The sequence below is a fragment of the Vidua macroura genome, chromosome 8 (assembly GCF_024509145.1).
Source record: "Vidua macroura isolate BioBank_ID:100142 chromosome 8, ASM2450914v1, whole genome shotgun sequence".
In the NCBI taxonomy this organism is placed as follows: domain Eukaryota; kingdom Metazoa; phylum Chordata; class Aves; order Passeriformes; family Viduidae; genus Vidua; species Vidua macroura.
The window spans coordinates 4,712,941-4,736,293 of record NC_071578.1 but is presented as its reverse complement, the minus strand read 5'-3'; the positions used below and the strand labels follow the sequence as shown (position 1 = coordinate 4,736,293).

At 43.4% G+C, this 23,353-nt stretch overlaps 1 protein-coding gene across 3 annotated transcripts in view; it reads left to right on the top strand.

Moving 5' to 3' along the window:
- Nucleotides 1-23,353, top strand: part of TACC2 (transforming acidic coiled-coil containing protein 2) — a 118,299-nt gene that overhangs the window by 11,281 nt on the left and 83,665 nt on the right. For 2 of the 3 annotated variants that reach the window (XM_053983996.1, XM_053983995.1), the window contains exon 1: nt 17,160-17,188. In XM_053983996.1, coding sequence (XP_053839971.1) covers nt 17,160-17,188 — 29 coding nt within the window. Of the gene's footprint in view, nt 1-3,693; nt 3,867-11,536; nt 17,189-23,353 lie in introns of those variants that run through there. The other variant, XM_053983994.1, reaches the window with a different exon arrangement.

Sequence of the window (23,353 nt, the reverse complement as noted above, 5' to 3'; positions counted from 1 at the left end):
TGCTGTCTGGCTTAGATTCACAAAGCATGTTCTTTTGTGATGATAACATGAATACATTAAATGGAGAAAACCAATATATAAAGATTTTCTATATCTTGGCATATTAATAGTTCATTTTGCATGTAAATATCTACATTAAGATTTATTTTAGATTATTGCTAAAACACTCTTTTGAGCTTCTTTTGAGCATATATATGTGCTTTTGCCTTACTAGGCATTAGGGCAGCTTTTTGATCACTAAAACATCTGACAGCCTGGAAATAAATGAATAAATAAATAAAGATTGAGTGCCCACAGTTCAAACTCCTCTGCTCCAACAGGGCCTGTGCTGCTAAGATTGTTTTAATACATGTTAAATTTGGTAATGAACTGCAAGAACAAGAGTCAGATTTTTCTGTGGCCAAATTCAGTCACTTAGGGGATGGTTTGGAGATTAACTATAAGTTCTTAAACATTAGTTCCCTGAAAGCACAAAGCTATTTAAAAAGACAAAAAAAAAAAAAGTTAAAACCAATCAACCCAAAAAAACCAAAACCAAAACCAAAAACAAAAACAAACCACCAGTCCCCTGACCTCAAATAATCTATGGAAAATGTTAAATGTTAAATTTAGTCTTCAAATGTGTGCACACTGACCTGGTTTGTTGTGATCTTTCTCTCTTCTGCTGAATCTGCCCCTCCCAGTGTTTTTGTTTGGATATAAAGTCCAAATTTTGGTGTAACAGCTGATAAAATCACTGGGACATGGGCCCTTCTCTGTGTCTAATATGGAAACATCCTAACTTTGATGAGATGGGATGTTCAGGTATAGCAGGCACATAAATGCCCATACTCTGCACTTCACTTGTGAATTCTGGAGATGAATAGCGACAGCAAACCTCTACCAAATTATCCTGCCCCAGAGTGTTCTGTGACTCAGGGAGTCAATGACAAATTATCCTGACCCCATGCTAAGATTTCAAAGTTTCCTCCAACAGCTGTACTGCTGCTTGTAGCTTTTCTCAGATTTCTGAGGGTTCTTTAGGCAATGAGCTGTTGGGTTTGTGCTGTGACAAGGCTGGTGAGGAGTTTCCTTCTGTGCCACCCCCGAGCCCATGTGGCTGATCAGCCCCTGGTTATCACCTGGGATCTGTGACTCTGGATGACAATCCAAAGGGTCCTGGCTCTCAGGGAGTTTTACTTTAGGGATTTGTGTGCATCCCCATCATGCTGTGGCTGCAAAAGCAGGTCAGCAGAGCAGCATTGTAACCTGAAGAGCCTTTGGGGCTAAGTGGCTGATCTTGTGAAGGAGAGGCTAGTGAGAAGCCATGTGTGGCTACTGAGACTGCACCATGTAAATTAGTTAATGACTTAATTGCTGTGCATTTTCTGCTTTGGAACATGACAGAGGCTTTAGGAGAAGGAGACAAAACATGCAGCTCTTCATCTCAGGAGAGATGGGAGGTGTTCCTCCTGCCTGGCACCCGGAGCAGCTGGAGAAAATTTGAGGTGGTAGAAGTAGAAAGGAGGAAAAATGAATAATTAGTTCTCACTGCTCTTGCCAACTGCTGCAGGCATCTGGACAATTTAATAAATTGGACTAATTTCTTGGGGTGCTCTGTGTGGTTCTCCTGACCCTGCCTGCCCTGCTGGGAAAGGAAAGGAGGTCATTTCTGTCTGCAAGGGGCCTGAAAATGATTTTTTAATTTTGCTGCTACTGTGAGGCATTTTTTTGTGGCCCAGCTCTGCATCTGACCCACCTGTACCTCTCAAGAGGAGACATGATACAGGGGCTGAGTAAGAGCATGGCACTGTGGCTGCCTCACCTGGCTTGGTGGGAATTTACCCACCCCTGACTGGGGGTTTTTCCTGGTAATTCATTTAGTAACATATTTTTTCATAGCTCTTTCTGCATACTGAAATAAACTCTCCACGCAGATTTCTCATGCAAACAAAAGCAAGGCTGCCCAAAACTCTGCACCAAAATCAGAACAGAGCCCAGTAAGCTCACTCAGCTCTACATTTTTTTTTCCCCCCTGGCTGAAAGAAACAAATTTCCATGTATAATTCTTGATGTTCTAGTAATTTTTTTGCCATATACTCTGGGTTTGCAGCCAACATATATACTTAGATAAACACTCTAAATGCCAGATGTCAGCACATGCTGGGTAAGTGCTTCATGATCATGAAACCAAGAGCCCTGGGTCTCTCCCAGCAGAACGTGGTGAGATAAAGGAGAACAAAGCTGTAGTGAAGGGGCTCCTCCAGGGAAAGGCAGAGGATATGAGAGTTAATCAAATTTGCCTTAAGTATAAAGGAAGTCTTTTTGTATTTTCAGTGTGCCTGACCTTTTCAGCTGCTCGCTGCCCGGGCTTTGCTTGTCCACTGGGTGTCTCATTCCTGGCTCAGAGCTCGGGCAGCTTTTGGCTCTGCGGGAGCACACCACGTTCACACAGAGCAGAGTAATTCTCTCAATAACAGCTCTCTGCAATTTACTGACTACTGCTAGAAAAACTAAACGTTAAAATGAGTGCAAAAAGCCCCAAGAGATGAGCTGGAATTGTGTACTGTGCTTTTAAACTCTGGTGTTACCCTGCCATCAGTAAATACACTTACGTGTCCTTAGGTTAAGTGTGCCTTAGGCTTCTCACAACTAGAATTAAGAATTAAAACAACAGTGACTTTATGGTAAGGTTGATTTGGTGAAGCAGCTTTTCTTCTTTTTAGGTATTGCTTGATGTGCCTGAGGATTTGAAAAAGGCCTTCATTCAGACCTTCTTTGCTTTTTACTTGATTGTTTCTGTCCATTTCTCCAGTTCTTTTGCTATGCTCAAAGAACATCCTCAGCTACTGTTCAGGACAACTTTTTCTGGTTCTTCTTCATGTTCTAAAGATACTTCCTCAAAAAAAAAAAAAATCAGTAAGAAGGTGCCACTCACTACCTGATGTAACCCTTGTGCTTGCCCAGGACTCTCTTCCTCCCTGCAGCAAAAACCAATAATTTGCAATAAAAATAAAACATAAAAATCCACTCATGTAAGGCATATCTCCATGGATGGAGATCCCTGGTAACTATTTCCATTTGAGAAGAGGAAGAGGTGATGCAGCATAGCCACAGTTGTGGAATAGCATTTCTAGCTGTCACTAGAGAAACTACAGCATTTCCTGTCGCTGTTATCAGAGAGGGGCAGCCTGAAGAAGAATCAAGCCCTCTGTTTCAATTCAGAGGCTTTCTGAGCTTTGTTGGAGTGGGAGGGAAGGAATCTGGACTTGGATTCAAGTGCTGGGTCTTGAATGACATTGGCTTTATCTCCAACTTAACTCCAAATATGCTGCTAATATTATGAGTGTCCAAGTTTACAGCCTGTTTCCATCCTTTCTCATTTTAAACTTGCTTAGCAAGGAAAGCATTTGCCAGGCCTGGAAGAAGAGAAGATGATACCCTCCTTGGGTCAGTAAAGGCCCTGGCTGCTTTAGAACAATTGTTGCATTCTTCTCTCTCTCTTATTTTCCTAGTACTTATTTCTGGCCCAACCACTTCCTTCTGTTTTTGTGCTGTTAAGAAAAAAAATGGCTTGGCTTTAGAACCTGCAAGTTCCATCAAAGTAGGGAAATCCATCACAGAGGGTGTCTGTGGGCAGAACAAAACTCCTTAAGCTTATGTCTTCCCCAAAATAGCAGCAGCTATTTAAATTGTTCTCTCTTTTCATTCTAGAACACTCCACAAGACTCAGAATTAGGCCAACCTCCTGGTAATGGCCACAATTTAAAAAGGAGCCCTCAGAAAAAGAGCACAGCAAAGTCAGGAGGTCAGGACACCTCAGATCCTCTTGCTGCTGCTGCACCACTGGCTGAGAGCTTCTCGCCCTCGACTGCAGGACCTACAAGGTAAGACATGAAGTTTCTTCCTGGGAAAAGCATTGGAGCCCTGATGCTGTTGATAGCTGGGGGTGAGATCTGTCATCCTGGTGGATGATGGTGATGATGATGATGATGATGATGCATTCCTCAAAATAACCTCACACCACCAGACTACTCACTGATCACCAAACTGACTTTCTTGCAGAACTATAAACCAGGCTCCAGCTGTTGTAGTAACCTTTCCACGCTTTTTGCTTGCACTAATAAACTCTCATCTGAGACAGAGCAACATTGACGAGCCTTTGTTTTAACTTTTGGTCAGCCCTGAAGTGCTCAGGCAGTTGGATCATAGTGGGTCCCTTCCAATATCCTATTCCATTCTATTCTATTCTATTCTATTCTATTCTATTCTATTCCATTCCATTCCATTCCATTCCATTCTATTCCAGTGTAGTCCAGTCTATTTTAAAATTATTGATATTTGCGACAGTTTGTGGCAGTTGAAGTCCTGATTTAGGTATTAAATAAGATCATCATTGACCACACTGGGGACATTTCAAGGAAGTTCAGACACATGACATAATCCAAAAAGGATTTATGAAAAAAGAGCAGCTTGTTTTCTGGAAGGGACAGTTTGGCTGTGGAACTCTTACACAGGAGAATATTTGCCATTAATTCTGTTTCTTCTGACTGCCACTAGCACATCTTAATTATCTACTGAAAATAATGGAGTCTGAGCAAGACTAAGACTGCTAAATCAATTTACAGTGATAAAGGTATTTAGGCATGAAGTTTAAAGTGATGAGAGGTTGCACTTCTTTCCTAGAGATGCATGGCTTGTGTAATCCAGCATCACTCTACTGCTGAGCACCAGGTCTATACATGAAACACCTTTTTCTTGGATTAATTTCTCCTGTCTTTAAGTGCCTCTAATGAGGGAAGCCATAGATGTCATTCCCAGTAGCTAGAAAAAAAATCAAATTTTGGAATAATGATGTAAAAATGGACAGGGTGAGATTTTTAATGTGCATTTTGTTTGTTTGTTATTTCAGTTAACAAATACCACATGTATCCTCTAGTTTTAGTTCCTCTTGATGGTATTGTGCATAATCACTGTATTGTTTGTGTGTAACCACGCTGTCCTACTGAAGAAAACAATTTTTTTATAAATTAGGAAGCTGCCTAAAAAAAATGATGCATTCTGACTTGTTATAGCAAACCAGTAATTTTCTGCTATTCTAATCAGTATGCAGGTGATGGAAAGGGGGAAAAAGAGAGGAAATGATGAGTGCTGCTAAGTGCTGTTATTTACAGTAGATCTATCATGACTAACATTGCTGCAAACTGGAGTTGTTTGTGGAACTTCACAATAACAGACAGCATTTGTACCAGAATCCACATGGCACAGTGGAGACTCTTACCTTGGGCTTGGAATATTTGTGGCTTGCCTGCAGCAAGTGCAGTCTTACTTTTTATTTTTTTTTAATATTAGCATTGTACCTTGATCCTATTCTGTAAATAATTTGCATTTTTAAAAATGTATTCTTCAAAAAAATGGCAGAAGAGCAGTTCTGTAGGGGTTCCTTTTCAAAATGTGAGTACCTAGAACACTTAGATTTATATTCAAGCTGGCTAAAACAGCTTTGCACTGCAGCATGCAAAATTCTGACTCGTGGGAGATGAATGTTACATGGATGAGTCAGCTTGAAAGGATTCATAGGATTCTTGTTTCAGGAAACTTAATAGATGGGCGGGAGCTGAGGCAATTACTTCTTCTTTAGCCTTGCTCCTGAAAGTGCTGGCACATGCCTGTTTTTTAAGTTGTCTTTTAAGTTACATCCTGCCAAAATAGAAACAAAGACAATGAACGGAAAATCTTTGAAGTTCCACATTCCAGCTGTTTATTTTTAACTCGCTCCCCTGTGCTGCTTTGAACGCATCTTTTCCACCCTGAAGTGAACTCTGAGAGTCTCAAGGGCGTGTGACCCGCCACCCTCGGATGGAGGAGCTCTGGGTGGAAAATTACCACGTTTCCTTTTCCTCTGGGTGGCTTTCTTCTGTCCTCCTCAAATTCTCACAAGCTGCTTTTAAATGCTTGTCTTTTGGAACTCAAAATGTCTGTGGCTCAAACTTTATAATTGTCTGTTTCAGCCCCATTTTTTCTTACCTGTTACTCGCTGCTCCTGTGTGCTGAAAATAAGGTTACCAGAATCAGTATTTAGAATCAGTATTTAGAATATTACAGAATCAGTAATTAATACACAATTAATCTGTGAACTTTCCACGTGGAATAAAAATGCTGAAGAGCCAGGACAGTTAGAAAGCCTTGGGCTTTACAGTGGTGTCCATGAGAGGCATAACCATGCCCTTCTCCTGGTGCAGTGCTTGGGGAATCCCCAGCTGGACAGCTCTACCCTAGAGGCACTCCTTCCAGCAGGTTCAGGAAGAAGCAGATGCATAAATTTAAAATATAACTCATCAATTTAAAAGATAACACACCCAGAAATAGTTCAGGGGATGCAGCACTCTTTGTGGATGACCTCTCCCAGCTGGAGTGCAGAACACAGATCCTGTGGGACCCACAGAGCCACTGTGGGGTGACGAAGCTGCCACACATCCTGTGGGACACTCTGTCATTGCCCTGCTTCCTGCTGGAACTCCAGATATCTCAGATGGAGACCAGGAGCCACTCCTGGAACTGGAACAGGACAGGAGACCTGGCCCTGCTTGCTTGCTGCAGCAGCAGTACAGCTTACCTCTTTCATGTTAGAATAATTTCGTTTGGTCATACTTAAAATACTGCAGGGCCTGCGTTTTATTCTGTGTATGGAACAAGGAGGTGAAAAGTGACTGGGGGTGGGGGAGAAGGGTAGGATAGCTCCCCAGAGGATCGTATAGATCATTATTCCTGCTTCCTACTTTTTCCTGAAAGCTTAGATGCACAGGGAGGGTGGGGGAGTCTGGCTGCTGTTAGCAGCCCTTTAGCGATGATGGATTTCTCATGTGCTTGTTTGCACTGAAAAGTTCAAAAAGTGAATAGTTCTGTCTCTAAAACTGTCACTTGCTTTGTCTTGTTTTGTTTTTGAAAGGGAATATGGAAATGAATTCCATGTTCCTCACTAACTTTCAGTACCTCTTAGGGACAGATTAAAAGCAGGATTCCTTACCTCAAGTCCTCCACCGTGTCCAAATGCGTCAACCCAAACTGTTGCACAGATCTCTCATGTGTCAGTGGAAAGAGAACAGAAACATTTGGGAGGCAGCTATACATGTGCTGTGGTTGCAGAGCTGGCTGTGCATTTGTTCCCCTCGGTGCTTTCTAAATTCATCCTCAGATTTCAGGCTCCTGGGAATATAATCACTCAGGCTCAGAGTTACATCAGCGTGGATGGCAACCGTATGTGACCTCTGGGATCCAGAGGCTTTGGCACTTGATATTTTCCCCTCACAAGTGTGACTGGGCTGGGAGGGCTGCCTGTCCTTTCAACAACTACTGCATGTTTAGAATGGGAGAAAAGGAATTAGAAATGGAAATTTTGAATTATCTACAATTTTATGATATCTTCATTTCTTGATATCTTCATTTCTTGTTGTTTATCCAGTACACTTATCATGTTTGGGCATCTGCAAACCCCCTTTCCACACACACTCCCACTCAGATACTAAATGCTAAATGCCAGAGATTTTGTCTGGCTGCTGCTAGTTTTATCTCCTGGCCCTTTGTCTTTGCTGTGGATGACAAAACAGATGAATGGGAGTTGTGACTTCAAGTGTTAATGGTTGATAGACTGGGTATGGCTCTTAATCTGGAAGTATTTATGGGATGTGCACCAAAAGTCATCGATTTCTTAACATCCTTTGTAGCCTCACACCCTAAACACAGAGCAGGCAGTGCTCTCCTAATAAACAGCTTAGTAACTGGGCAGGACTCCTAAATTTTTCCATAAAAATTCAGACTTGCCACAGCTTGCCTTCTGAGGGTGGAAGAGGTTAACTGCAGCTATTAAAAATTAATTGCTAAATTGGCAATGCACTTCTAAACAAGCAAATTGTCAATAATTGTTTATGCAAAACAAACATTTTAGGCATGTAAAGATTTAACTCATTATTCGATGTTGTAACTGGAAGCAAAATATTCATATGCTCAGTTTGTTAGGGCCTTGAAATTGCAAATTCTTAACTGTATGCTGAACTTCTAAGATGAGGGAATAGCTCCCTTTGGTAACTCTTGAGTGCAGTGGGACACCCATATTTCAAGCTACAGATGCACCTATGTCTTTGCAAGACTGCATTTTCTTTTTTTTTAACATCATCCATCACATGCAGCAATTATTCACAGCAAAATGACTTTTTCTGCCCTAAACTATACATGAACTATGAGGAACTCGAATGTTCTTCCATGCTTTGCCATTTGCAAGTTTTGTTTTAAATAAGAATGAATTTTCCCCTTAATAATAGTGAGTTAGGTCAGATTACCCACAAAAGAGACCATACTTTATTTTCCTGTGTTTAAAAATACCAACTTCTAGGGCCATAGCTGTATGTTGATTGTATTAAATGGGTTGTCTAAAAATACATGTTCCCTGAAAGTAATTATTGATTTAATGTAGATTGGGTTTTACTCAGGGGAATTATCCTCAGCATGTGGTGTAATTTCCCAGTAGTGTTATTCCCTTTAAAAAGAGTGGAAGATAATGGGACTAGGTGTGACCTTAAGAGGTCATCCAGTCCATCCTTCTGCCCTAAAGCAGGATCAACTGTGCTTAAGGCATTCCCAACAGATGTTTGTCTAACCCCAGCATGTCTCACAGACAGAAAAGCAAGACTGCAAATAATGAAAAGGAAGATGTAGGGTATGTTTCCTGAATAGTTCTCCTTGTTAGCTCCATCAGAGGAAGAAACATAAATAGAAATATCCAGACAGGTCAGTCTGGGCCTACCCTGCTGAATGAAGACTCAGACCTTTCAGTTCTGTTTTGTTCTGAATAAAACATTGAGCGAGCTGCAGCAGCAAGATGATGAATCTGTGCTACTCCACTCTAACAGTGATAGTTTAACTCACTGTCATTTTAATTCTGCACTCTCATTTTAATTCTGTTCACCACACATTAATTACAAATTGCCCCAATTCCTTCATCTGCTCCTGAGTAAAATGAACAACTTTCCAGCATTATTGAATACCAGCAAAATTGTTTTGATTTATGCATAATGCTGAACTTGGTTCACAGGGTTGCCATCTCCCTTGAACCTGCTAAATCACAAGTTCATTACTATGGCTCTCGACAAAGTTGACACCAGTATGGCAGTAGATAGTTCATGGGTTTGGATATTGTCACCAAGAATATTTAACCACTTCAGACGTGTCTGGAACTGTTTCATATTTAATAGCTGCAAACAGAAGTCTAATGTAACAAGGCGTGTGTAAAAGTCTTAAGAGAAAATTCAGTCAGATGAAATCTGAAAAATGCAAATATATGATGATGAATGCTCTATATATAGCGAACATCACCAACAGTTCCATCCCAGATTTGTTACTGTGCATTTACCAGCTCCATTGACAGATGGGATTAATGATAAGTAAACAATCAGAGATTAAAGATAAATGATAAGCAGCAATTATAACTGTGGATGGTGTTTTCTACTTCTTCCAGTGCTCAGTTTCACAGAGGGTAGAGGGGCTTTCCCCTCTCAACCTCCCCCCAGTTTTGTTCTCCTCCTGATCACCATATCTCTGACAGGAGCTCGCTTCCCGGGTGAAGAACCCTGGGCACAAAACTGCTAATGAGCAATTTAGTCAGTAAGAAGATAGACCTGTAACACAGCAAAAAGCCTGAATAACAATTGACTCCCACTTCTCCACCCCCTCCCCAGTTCCATGTTGTGGCTTCTGCCCCTCCTCTTCTAATTAAGCTTCCCTGAGTGCAAAATTATTGTCAATAATAAAGTGTATTCCTTGCTTGAGGAAAACCTCCTGGCGTCTCCCTGCTGTTTGCTCATGCCCTGTCATGCCCCAGGTTGTCAGTGATCCAGCAGACACCAAATATTCTATTGCCATCCCTGCTATTCCCAGTGTCAGTAAATTTCATATGGATAAGTGTTTTCAGTGTGCTAGGGAGAGAAAAATTCCTCTGAGCAAAACCATTTTCTGAATGTTTAAATAAAATGTATTGGTGCTATGAATTAAATATTCAAACCCATGCCAAGCATTGCTGAAACTTGTTTATATATGAATTGTAAGTTATATTTTACCTTAGATTTGAGGCTTAGCCTTAAGATAGGCAAATTTCAATGGCTCTTCTGCAGTGACTCAGAAGAAGGTTTTTAGGACCTAAGACAGGCTCATATTCAGCTATAGGTGCAGCTGTCCCTAAAGAAATTATTTGTTGGGCAGTTCTCAGAATAAGGAGGGGTCTTGGCCCCACCTGGAAGTGCATTTTGTACATGGTAGCACAGCCCAAGATGCTGTGTTTGCATAAACACAAACCTAATCTGCAGGACCCCAGAGCTGGTCACTTTCTCACTTCTCCATCAGGTATTTTGTGTGTAAAACTCAGGCAGAGAAGCAGAGAGAGGCTTCTCAGATTTCTGGATATTACTTAAAATCCAATCTATGCTTGGCCATACAGGAGGTGTTTTAAGCATCTTTTCTAGCTCCAGTCTAAAGAGGACTTGGAATTTCTGAAATGTAACCTGTCACTGCTAAGCTGTGGCAAAGCTCTGAGCCATCTCTCCATGTGCAGCTCTGCACTGACCACCCAGCACCTGGCAGTGTGTTTTCCGTGTTCTGCTTTGCTTGGGATTCGTTATTTCATGTCAAATAAGCACTGCCCCTTGCTTCTCTGTACAATCCTACACAGATGTTTCTCTCCATATTCCCATGCCCAGGCATGGAAGGTGAGTGAGAGAACAAGGTTAACCTATTTGATCACCTACAAACCTCAGTGTGGAAAAAACTGAGGTCCACACAGTGAAAAGTACTTAAAATAACTTTTCCTTCTTGCAGTTAGTCATCTCTGATTCCACTTTTTCCATCTTATCTTTAATGGGTGGAGAAAGAGATCACAGCAAGGGTTATAGCTTGGATGCACTGAAATCAAACCCTGCAATGAAATGAGCTCATCATTTGGGTGTAGATGGTGGCACAGCAGCATCCCACACTCGGCAGGGTGAGCCCTCTGACCTTTTGGTGAGAATCAACCGTGCTGATTAGTTGGAGAAAACATTCAGCAGATGGGCCCTTCTTAATCTTCTGCTGCACACTCGAGTACAGCCAGATAACAGCACTTACTGTGTAGCTTTGCCGAAGCAGTCTCTCAGAAGCAGAAACAAAAAGCCTTTCTTTGAGGTGCTGTGGGTTTTCCCAGTGTTATTTTTTCTCCCCATTTTTCCCCTGATGCTCCTTTAGTCTGTGGATGTGTGTCCCCTCTCCCCACACTGATCTCAGATTTTGGAATGGTTAAAACGCGTGCCATGAGCACGGTGGCTCTCAGGTAAGACTGGCAGCATACTTCAGAGTAATAAGCATTTAAATCACCATTCATCTGATAGCTTAACTGCTGAGAGCAGATGATCAGCTTCTCAGTGCATGCACTGCATGGCTTTGAAACATCAGTGGCACAAAACGGTTTTTATTCTTTGCTTCTTATTCTTTGCTTCTTTATTGACATGAAACAAATAAACATTTCCATTGTTGGCAGCATCGGTAATGAAGGCATCAATAGCCACAGTGCTGAAGAGCAATCCAGCCCAAATTCCAGCCCAAATTCCAGCCCGGGGTCTCCAGAGGGGACAGGACAGAACACTGCCTTGCAAGAGCAAGGAGGACAGACAGACTCTGATTTTTTAAGGCGCTCTGCTGAAGCAAGGGAGAGAATCCTGCCTGTCACAGACTGTGCCAAAGAACCTGTCACAGGCAGCAGTGACAAATCACACACCTCAGACTGTGACAGAGCACAGCCATCACCAGGTCCAGGAGATGACAAAGAGGAGGGATCAGCACATGCTGAATCTGTGGACAATACTGCTGCCTCCTGTACCAAAACCAGAGAGAATGAGCCCGGAATGCCACGCCTGGAGCCCAGCCCTGCACTCACAGCAGTGCAAGGAGCCACAGCAGTGAGTTTGGGTGAATTAGGATCACTCCAGCAGGATGAGCAGCTGGGTGGCATGAAGGAGCCACATGGCAGAACATTTCCCTGGGGTGAAGCAGCAGGAGATTGTTGTACTGCTCAGGAGGCCGAGCAGGAGCGAGGAGTTTTGGAAGTAGGTCAGCTGCAGGCAGTAATGCAGCAAGGTAGACAGAACACAGATGGTGGAGAGGGTCTGCTAATGAAAAAGGAAACCTTAATCCCAAATTATCCAGCAACAGGAGGCTCAGACGGTGAAAAATTTGGAGCGATTGTGAATGCTCAGGGCTTCACTGAGATCTGTAATCTACAGATGGGGGCTGAAACAACAGCTAAAGGGAATGAGGCAAATCCAGCTCTATCTGGAAGCAAAAGGGAGCAATCAGAGCCCTGTTCTTTAATGTCAGAGTTGCCTTCTAGCCCTCCAAATCTCTTCCTGGTACCAAAGCCTGAAGAGCCTTCGAGGGAATATGTGCCTGGAAATGGCTCTCAAGATCCAGCGAGGAGTGAAGCAGTGAAAACAGCCTCTGAAAAAAACAAGCCCCTTTTTCAAAGAGAGCTTCAAAAGCAGGATGAGCTTGTTAGTGCCGAGCATTTCAGTGTGCCTTTATCATTTGAGAGAGAGGAAGAAGAAAAATCAGCTGTCACAACTGAAAGCCCAAAAGAAGCCAATAGCAATGAAATTATAAAAGCTGATGATGTGTCTAGAGAAAGCAACACGCTCTCTGAAACAGAAAGCATTATCAGTCCCACCAAGGAAAATTCAGTGGTAGATAAAAGATTATTACTGGAAGAATATGCATTAAGTACTTTGAGCAGATCCACAGAGCTGCATCAAAAAGAAACGGGGGCGGATGTAACAGGAAGAAAAAATGGAATCAAAACAGAGGATGCACAAGTGTCAGAAACCAGTGGATTACCTGAGGGCTTGAGTGAGGCAGGAAGACAGCTATTGAGCTCTGTTAGTAGCCACCACCAGGACATGAAAAATACCCTCTTGGAACACTTGGATCCTGAAAAATCCAGTCTCTGTGAAAACACTTCAACAGGTGACCTGGGGGAAGAAGGTGGGGGAAAGCCTTTGAATTTGGACAGTAACTTTAAATCACCCGAAGGCAATTCCCAGCCTCGTGGTTGTGAACCTGAACAACAAATGTGCAAAGAGAAAACAGCTGTCCCAGATGGCCTGGAGAACAAGCTCGTGGCTTCACTGCAGCTGGCAAGGGAGGAATGCCCAGGGAGTTTTGATTGCTTTAACACTGAGGCAGAAGGCAAAACTTGGGACGAGTCAGGCTGTAACAGGACTGAAAAGGTTTGTTTGGATGGTGCACACAGTTCACTGCTCCTCCACCCTGGGAACAATCATATTAAGCAGAGTAAGCAGGATGAGTCGTGGGAAAAGGCTTTTGCTAGAGAAGCTGTGCTGGAATCTGAACCCAAAGCTGAGAGTCAAGAAAAGCCTGAGAGCTCCAGCAAGTCAGGAGAAAGTGCAAAAATGCCCGAATTAAAACTCGATCTCCAGGCTTTAAATGACTTGGCAAGGACCATGGAACAAACCAAGGAGGCCTCACAGGCTCTGGAAACCAAAGAACAGGACAGTCACATCACCAAGGCACCTCACAGACATCCGGAGCAGGAACCTGCAGCAGCACACAGCAGTGCTGGGCATGGAAATCAAAATGAGGGTGTTCAACAAGAGAAGCACCAAACTGCAGTGAAAAGTTATGTGGAGGATGAAGATTTGGCTCAGAAAAGTAAATGTAAATCGGATGTGCAGACTCAGCTGGAGCAAGTGGCTGCAGAAAGTCAGAGAAATGCACAGATGGCTCGTTCAGAACCCCCTTCAGGACTTACTGATCACCAAGTTCACATGGAGGAAAGGGGTGACAGCCATGCCACTGCAAACAACTGCCCCTCTGAGAGGGACACGTGCAGCTCTTCAGAGGTCCTGGAGCGCCGTGTGCCAGAGGGGCAGGAAAATGAAGATGTTCCAACAGCTCCTCCCCAGGCAGAGCAAGCAGAGCAGTCGCTGTCTGCTGCTGGTGACAGTGGCTGGAGTTCAAATACAGAGCCTGAACAGCAGGAGCACCAGAGCAGCCTGACAGCTGTCAGCAGAGCAGATGATCAGCAGCACAAAGCAAGGGCACCACAACCCGAGTGGCTGGACCGAGACAATCACAGCAACACGCCACAAAGACCTCCGGACATTTCAAACAACCCTGACAAACACTCTCCTGTGCCAGGTCCAGCACTGCCCCAGAGTGGCTCTGACAGGCCAAAAGAACAGGGCAAGGATGACAGCAGAGCTGAGGACGTGAGCAAACACGGGCACGACACTTCTGGTGTGACCGCGCTTAATTTGCGAGATTGCAAGGAGCAAAACAAAACCCATCTCAAGGCAGAAGAGAAGTGCTGCAGTAAGCAAAACTCAAGCAAGCCCGAGCAGGGTGATAATTCTTTGATCTCAGCGAGGCAGCATGAAGCAGCATGTCAGAGAGACACGTTTTGTAAAGAACTTGAAAAGAATGAGCAGCCAGGCAGCGTGTGCAGGAGAGAGGATAATGCTGGTGGAAGCTGTGCTGCTGCTGTAAACACTCTTCCAGGGACACAGGATTCAGCAAGTACCACTAACATATCACAGGCTTTGCCAAGAGATACAGAAATAGCACATACTTCTGATCATTCTGAGAAAAATGATCCCCAAATATGTCGTCCAGAAATGCAAAGGAAAATATCATTAATGGCAAAAAACTCCAAAAATATACTGACTGCTGATGGGGGAGTCATCCAGAAAAATGGAAACATGGAGATGAGTTGTGAGGACAGTATTTCTATCCCAGAAACAAGCAATAGAAAGCCCGATACAAGTCCAGGGGCACAGGGATATCCTTCACCATTACAGGCACACAGGGAAGTAATTCCCACTGATGACTCACATAAATCCAGCTGCATTCAAAATGCAACAGAGCAGCCTGGTTATTGTCAAGCAGATTTTACAATTTCTGCACTCAGCCATCCCAGCCAGCAACCTGGAAACAACAAGGACAAGGATACTGGGGGGGGATCACTAAACAATGAGCTGGAAGTTGTAGCATCCCAAAACACCTTAGAAGGTAACTCTAACTTGCAGGGTCTCCCAGGTCCTCAGGTGTCAGCAGCCTTAGGTCCCTCACCCAGGGTAAGCACAGGTAAAGCAGCAAATTCAGAAAACAGCTCTGCAGGGAATATGTGTGTGAGTGAAAAAGACTGCCCAGACCAAAGTTTTCAGGGTGATGGAGACAGAATGTTTGCCCTGTCAGAGACTTTGAATGTAGGGCAAAGAATTGGAAACTTATCACACTTCAATTCTGAGAAGCTGAAGAAAGAGATCTCTGCAATTAAATCCAAAAAAACAAAAAGTGAGCTAAACTTCAAAGAACAGCAAAGTGACAGTTCAGCAGAGTCCCTGTTAGCACTCCCTACTACAGAAGGGAAGCTGCTGAGCCTTTCATCATCACGAGAAGGCTGTAATGAGGAAATTGCAACCAATATCTGCGTAGATGACAAGTATGGTAAGATCTTAGAGAAACCTGGGAATTCAGAAAAAATGGAAGAGCTTTCAAAAGAGAATAATAACATAACCAGGGCAGACATCAGTGTTTCTGAGCAGTCTGCAGAGAACTCTGGAAAGGAGCATGAAGCCCTGACTTGCAGCTCTCTGGACATTGGCTCCAGCATCCCAGACTTCAGGGAGCACATCAGCCAGATTTTTAAAAAAACTGTCCACAGCACACTGAGTGCTGAATTACCCCAACTTTTGACTGAAAACCATGCAGGCTTCAAGCAGAATCCAGTGGCCAAGGACACAGCAGAACTCTGTGGTGCTGAGAACTTTTCAGAACCAAACAGGGCGGGCGAAGGAGCTCCCGAGGGCACCTCAGAAGCAGAGGGGCAAGAGTTGTCTTTAGCTACTGAGATTTCCTGCAAAGCTGCCGAGGGCAGATCTCTGCAACAAGAAAACACAGGGGCAGGGCTGCCACCAGCAAGTCTCCAGGACCCTGAGGAAAGCAGGCAGCCCTCTGGCTGTTTAGAAGTGGTCCCTGGCTTGGATGGCGCTCCATCTGCCGAACGAGCTCCGGAAAATCTGCAAAAGCCAGACAAACCCACTGAGAGCAGTGAGATGGAAAGAGAGGAGGGCGTGTGTGCTGGTGGCGTTGATCCTGAATCACTAATAAGCTTAGAGATAAAGAAGCAAGGACCAGCTTCATTTGATGGGGCAGCAGCTGAGAACTTCCCTGCGTGCTCCGACAGCCAGCAGCAGCCCACCGGAGCTGTTATCTCTGCAGGCGATGTACAGGGGAGGGACGTAGAAGATGCTGCTGCCACAGAGGGAAATAACTTAATTACAAAGTGCAATGCAGAACCAGTTCCCTCTGAAGAGGATATAAGTCTTCCTGCTGCACAGTGCCAGGATCCTAAGCCAAATGAGCAGGAGAAAAGTGAGTACGGTGATGCAGACATTGCCAAGAGCATCTCTGACATGGCAGCTTCGACGCTTGTCCCGGGAGGATCTTACAACCATGAAGAATTGCCAGACAATTTCAGTGTGTCACCTGAGGGAAAACAGGAGGCAAACATTCACAGCAATTCTGTGCATGACATTAGGTCTCAGAGTGACATGCAGCTGATACAGGACGAAGCAGTAAATAGGAAATGCTTGGAAACACCGGGAAATTCTCAAGATGCAGAGCAAGAAAAGAAAGTGACCATGCATGGGTTAATAGATTACTTAAAAACTGAAGTAAGCCAGGATGATTGCTTGCAAAGTGACTGTAAACTAGAGTCTGGCAGTATGACTGAGGGAGATGTGAAAGAGAATGGTGACACAGTGTTAAGCACAGCAAGGACAGGTCATGAAAAAAGTGGAGACATCCCTGAAACTGGTACTGCAAGGATGTTAGTCACTGCTGAGGGAGACCTAGCTATAAACACGAGCTCTGAGGAGCAGGAGGCAGACCTGTACAAAAATCACTCTCCAGTCCTCCCTGTGATGGAGCAGGGCGAGCATTCTGCACGTGCAGGTCTTGTTGCTGCTGAAAATGAGCCAAGCAAGATGAATTCAGAACACGAAAGCTCCCTCCAGGATGCCAAAGGAAAGCTATCACCGCTTGCATTAACTGAGCCTAAGAACCTTGACCTCAGTGAACTTCGAGATATGGCTGTGGCAGGATTACCCACTGAAAGGTATTTACTTTGAATTACTTCGTGAAATGCTTGGCAGGAGCCCAGGGCTGGAGAGGGCTGCAATTTTCCAGGCAGGTGCCCGTTGTCTGGGCAGTTTGGGAGGGCATGTCACTTACTCTGTTCTTAACTTTATCTTAAATATATGTTGCTTCTAAATGTGGATTACGTGGAAAAATGTGTATATATATATCTGTAAGGACAGAGAGGTCCTGAGAGCTGAGGAGCAGAGCTCTGAGCTGTTCCATCTGCTGGGCCAGATTCCTGTCCATACCTGTGTGGGTTTGCTTCCCAGTGTTCTCACCTCGTAGCCTGAAGTTAGGCATACAAATAGCACTTCCTAGCCTTAAGTTAGGAGACTTTTGCCTCAGTTTTGGTGACCCAGTTAAATGAGACCTGTAGCATTCAAATGGTGTAGTGCAGTGTTTAAAAACAAGCCTAAGGAGTAACCCAATTACTCACAGTTAGTTGTCTGGGCCTCCCTCTTATCCTCCTGTACAATATAATTGCACTGACAGTGCCTTTGATCACCGTGTTATTCAGTGTTTCTAATGACACGGAGTTGTTTCAGATGTGAATTCTTCTGAGCTGGGACTTTTGGAGCCTCAGAGTTTTTTTGTTTTATTTATTTTTATTTTCCAAACCTAGCAGTAACTGCTTTAATAAAGTTAAGACTTTTTTTTTTCTTTTTTAATGAGCTTCTACTTTGCTGTTTGAATTCCTAGTTTGATATGCAGTTAATTCATGATAATTATGATCTTAGAACAGGTGATTTCCCTTTATCTAGTCACGTTACTGCTTCCTCTGTAACCTCAGAACTTCCTTGCACGCTATCCCTCTCTTTTCTGTATCAGAGGAGGCAGCAATGGCTGAGACAACAGCAGGGCACAGGGAAAAGCTAAACTGTATCAGACAATGCCAATGAATGGTCTGCAGGGGTGGGATCTTTCTAAGTAATCCCAAAAACATAGATGGCACTAACTGACCAATGAGGAAAAATGTTCCAGTGCCACATTCCTTCAAGGCTGAGGTGATAAAACCATATTGTAAGTGAAAATTCCTGAAGAGGTTCAGTTGTGGTGAGAATGTGGGGGAGTTCTATCTGCTGGGATGGAGGCTGAATGCCATCTAATTGTGTGAGCAGAATGCATATTAGAAAAATATTAGAAGTGTTGGAGACCAGGACAGCTATATGACTTTCTCTTGAAGGATCTGTCTATAAAATGACAAGAAAATTAGACCCTGTTATTTCTTTTGAGGTCCTTCCTTTTTTGTTTGCTTCCCTTCATACAATGGGAAGCTTCACAGTGGGTAGCTTTGAAATTCCCAAACAAATTGCTGGCAGGGGCTGGCTCAGGAGCCATAAGGGACTCAGGGCAGTGCATAAGTCTGTGCATGTGTTTCATATCAGGGTGGGTACCATACTTTAAATAAATACCTGTGGCAGGCAGGGCAGGGCTCTTGAAACAGCTGCTGACAATTCACTGAGTGGTTGCTTAATGCTTGCATATGCTTCAAGAATTCATTATCACCTGTTTTTCCAGCGTGAGGGTTTGCATCAACAGGCAGCTGCTCATTTTGGACTGTGGCTGTCCAAAAGGCTGGGGACTCTCAGACGTCCAGAGGAGCCTCTGCTCTGGTCAGGCTCATTTTTAGAGCAATATGTATTTGTATCACAGAAAAAGAAGCAGAGAGCATTAGCTGAGCACGCTGGTCTGTCTTCCTCAGGTCCTATACACTGACCAGTCCAGTTTTCCTCTGAGATTAAAACTGGGTTTGTTTGTATCATTGATTTTCAAGGTGTATTCTATATGCTGTGTATGTCAGCCACAAAGCCTTGAGTGCTTTGCAGTGGTTTATTGCCCTGTCATCCTTACAGAGGATAAGCTACTACAGCCATGCAAAATGAGGTGCACGTTTCTAAGAGCTGGCTCTGAGGATAAGGACCTGATATAAAGAACTCCAGGGAGAAAGATTCCTCCCCAGCTCTCAAAATAAATATTAATAAGAAGTAAATTATGTTTAGGAGAAGGAGATGGTTCTGAGAACCATTTAGAACCTTCTTACTGAGAAGGAGAAGGTTCTGAATTATTTCAGCTTTGTTTTCTTCCCCTCCCACCACTTCTGTATAACTCCCCCTCTTACAAGATCCCTCATATTGAAACCCCACTGAATTGTGCATGAGGGGGTAAAGTTGTGTGATCTGACTCTTAAATTCTTGTTGGGATTTCTTCCTGGAGAGGAAAGAGAGGAATTTCTTCCCTTAGTGGCTGTGCCCTGGGAGGAGGCTGGTCTTGAGATGAACAGTGAATCCAAGCACTGCCTGCAGGGATTCCTGCCCCCACCACCTTCAGGGGGGCAGCTCTGGTCAGCTGATGAGGAGAGCCCTTATGTCTGCAGGCAGCAGTACAGCACCAATCACTTCCCTGCAAATCTTCACCAAAAAGGACAGTCATTTTTGGAAAGGAGATTGTGGCTGAAGCCACACTTCCTTGTGGATCTACAGCTGTGCTAGTAGCAGAAGCAGGGAAGAGTTGGATTTTGGCAAACCTGCCTGTCAGCACAGAAAAAAGACTAAAAAAAAAAAAACAAACAAAAAAAACCCAACTCGTTCTGATTTTTAACTTTCTGTTTTAACTGTCTTTACCAGGTCAATAACAGAAAACCTGTATTCCTAATGGCCACATTTGGGCATCAAAATGTCACTATTCACACTTACTAGGCTTCCATTTGCTTCACTTTTCTGTCTGAGGTTTACTTGGAAAGGAAGATCAGGACTTAAGTTGGTTTTTTTGTTTGTTTGTTTTTTTCTCCTTTTTTAATTGATACACACATATGTGTAATGTAACCTACACATCTTTCTTTTATGGAGGGAGAATGGAGGGAGTCCCTAAGTCCCTGAAATGCTCCTGTTTGCACCACGGACTGTGACAGATGTTGGGCAGAGCGTGAAAAAAAGTTGGAAATTATGGCAAAATTGTAGGGATGTTTAGAGGTGGGATGGATTTTTTGATAAGCTGTTGTACTTCAAGTGGCTGGCATTGTCTCTTGGAAAAAGTACTGAGGGAGATTTTTGAGGGGAGGCTGTGAAGCCGTTCCCAGATGTGCAGGTGCAGAGAGCACATTGCATGGGGTGGCTGATGAGTTGGTTTGGCAGAACTCTGGGTTTGTCCACAAGCCTCAGGGTGTTCCAGACTCCCAGAGATGCTCAGGGGCTCAGCTGGGCTGGGAGTGCAGTCAGGGAAGAGCACAGGGAGCTGTGAACACACTGCAAGCAGTGACACCCGTGCTCTGAGAGAATGCAGAGTTCTGCTGCACTGACTCCCATCACTTACCAATCAAAACAATATTTTTATATGGGAAGTCCATGGCAGCAGTTAGAGTCAGCAAAACTACTTGAAAAACATTCCTTATGTCCTCTGCATAGGTCAGACAAGATCTCTAAAGTTGGTCCAGACATACTTTTGGATTTGCTTCATTCTTTGTTCTTGCCATTAAAAATTGGCAGGTTCAGTAACTCCAAAAAGAATGTTCACTCCTTAGTAAATATGACTTGGTCTTTTTTTTTTGTCTGATGACAAATACAGCATTAAATATTTTAACAGTCTTGCTGGATGAGGTGGGGAATATAGAACTGCTTTTCACATCAGGCAAGTGGGTTTTGAGCACTAAGGCTTTGCTTTGTTAGCATCTGAAAACGAGAGTTTGGAGTTAAAAGGAAACTTGTCAAAACACTGCTTGTGCAGCTCTTTATTTCCCTGTTTTTTAACTTCAAAATCGATTCAGTTGTGTAGCATCTCAGGCTCACAAAGCAAAGGGAAAAGTAGCTGGAGGTGATTTACACATAAATGAAATGCACAAAATTAATCAGGTCATTTATCTCTCCTGCCCTTCTTCCTTTGTATCTGAATTCTTTCTCTTTATTTTCCTCCCTTCTTACTGTCATTGTCACCCTTAGAAGGTGCAGCTGTCAGTACAGTTGTGCCTGTGGAGATGCCTGCAGTCCTGAACTGAATTAACAGGATGGGCAGTTCTGTGGGAATTTCATCTGTGCGAAGACTGCGATATTGAAGTTTGGTATTTTTCTATTCACAGAAGAGTAAAAATTAAGATAACTTTGCTCTTACCCAACAGACATCTCCCATTCTTTCTAGGAAGTGAAAGGGAATTTTGCCAGCTACTCTCATGAATTCCATTGATCAAGCTGACCTCTGGTTTAGGCAGCGTTGAAGTATTTATGAAATTTGTAAAGTATTTATAAAATGCTGATTGGACAGTATGTCCTGTTGTATTCAAAACACATTCCAGTGAAAAACCAGGTATGTGAGACCATGCCACACATTCATAAGGTAGGTATTGACATGGCTGGGTGATACATGAGCTGCTGTTTTCACACATCCTTGTGTTCCTCAAGACATTACATTTATTTAATCAAATACAGAAATTTGCTGAGCAAATCCAGCATGGACGCTGACATACTTTGTCCAATGTCTGGACAGGAATTTTAGCATAATTTTTTGTCTTCTTTCCTCAGAAAATAAAAATTACTTTCAGATTACTTTTTTCCTCCTAATTAGATTTCCCCAGATGTATTTTTCAACCTTGCTTCTTCCAAGTAATCTGCCTGTTTTCTCAAAATCATTTCTGCATTTTACAGAACCCCTGTTCTCTCTGTTCCAACACAATATCTTCTGGCTCCTTGGAAAATTGGATATACCATGGAGCTTCTTCCATGGTCCCTCTGTCTAATAGAATATGCAAAATAGATTAGCTCCAGCTTTAAACCCCATGGAGGGCATCTCTGAAAACAGAAGTACAGCCACAGGGATGAAGAGCTAGAATTCCATAGTTCTTGCATTACCCTTTTCTATTTTTCCTCCTGTCTTTTATGTTGATTCTTTGGAGCCTATCTTATACTGGTCCAGGTGTGTGGAAATCCACAGATGCATTGCTAAAAACAAGAGGGGATTTTTTAGTTATTGCAATTCCCTAACATCTGGGTACCCTGGAAAAAAAAAAAAAAGTTGTATGGATCTGTTTGGGCCTGCTCATGTACACCCACCTCACAGCTTAATTCTTATATTCTCTTTGGCCTAGAAGTTGTTCTCCCTCTCAAATTGCAGTAATAAGTGCAGAATTGTTAATTGCTGCAATCAAAGGTGTGATTGCTCTGGATTCTAAGGCCCTTGTGAAATGCAGATTGCCACCATCCTGTGCTGAGGGCAAGGACCAGCCCCAGAATGTGATGGGAACCTCCTTCTCCTTGCTGAAATGTGCTGGCACCTCCTCTTTGTTCAGCCAGGCTCAACCCTTCCCCTTCCCCAGTTCGGTATCCACCGTCCTCAGTGAAATAACCAGCTGTCCAAAAGTGCCCCAGGACTGCACAGGGTTGTTTCCAATTTAATTTCACTAATTGACTTGCTTTCCCTCTTGGTACATTCCTTTCCAGACAGCTGTGGGAGAGGCTGCAGCCTGCCCTTCAAGGGGGTAAGTGCTGGCCCAAAATCTGCTCCACTGGGGTGATCCCAGCAAAGGACTTGGCCCTGAGCCTCTGGCAGCTCAGCCAGGGAGAATTCTGCCCTGTCCTGCCATCCTTTTCCACCCAGACCATCCTACAAGCACCACACCCACAGCTGTCCTCTGCTTAAATAAGAGGGCAAATTGTCTAATTGTTTCAACAGATTAAAAAAAAAATCAAATTAGGAAGACGGGCAGCATGTAGGCAAGTAGGATTTAAGTGATTCATTGGCCTGGTGTTTCCCAGCCTCCAGCTTGTCAGTCTTGGCTTATCTTTGTCCATGGTGATCTGAAAAACATGGAGCATGTGCTCCATGAAACTCATCAAACTGCTTTTTTTAAATTCTTCTCCAGACTGTTTTTCCTAGCTGCTTTGGCTATTGAAGCACAAACAGTGTAATCAATAAAGCCTTTTTTTATTTTTTTTAAGGCACTCAAGAGCTTATGTAAAATCTTTGGAATTTGTAACCATGATAACATTGTTATGCTCTCCTAGCTGATAGAAATATCAAAGCCAGCTAAGAATAACTCTGCAGCAGACAGAGAAGATTGGATTTGTTTCCTGGAATGGAAGCAAAAGCATGAATACATCGCTCAGTTACTAACAACTAAGGAAAAATAATAAATAGACACTTAAAAATTCCATTTTCC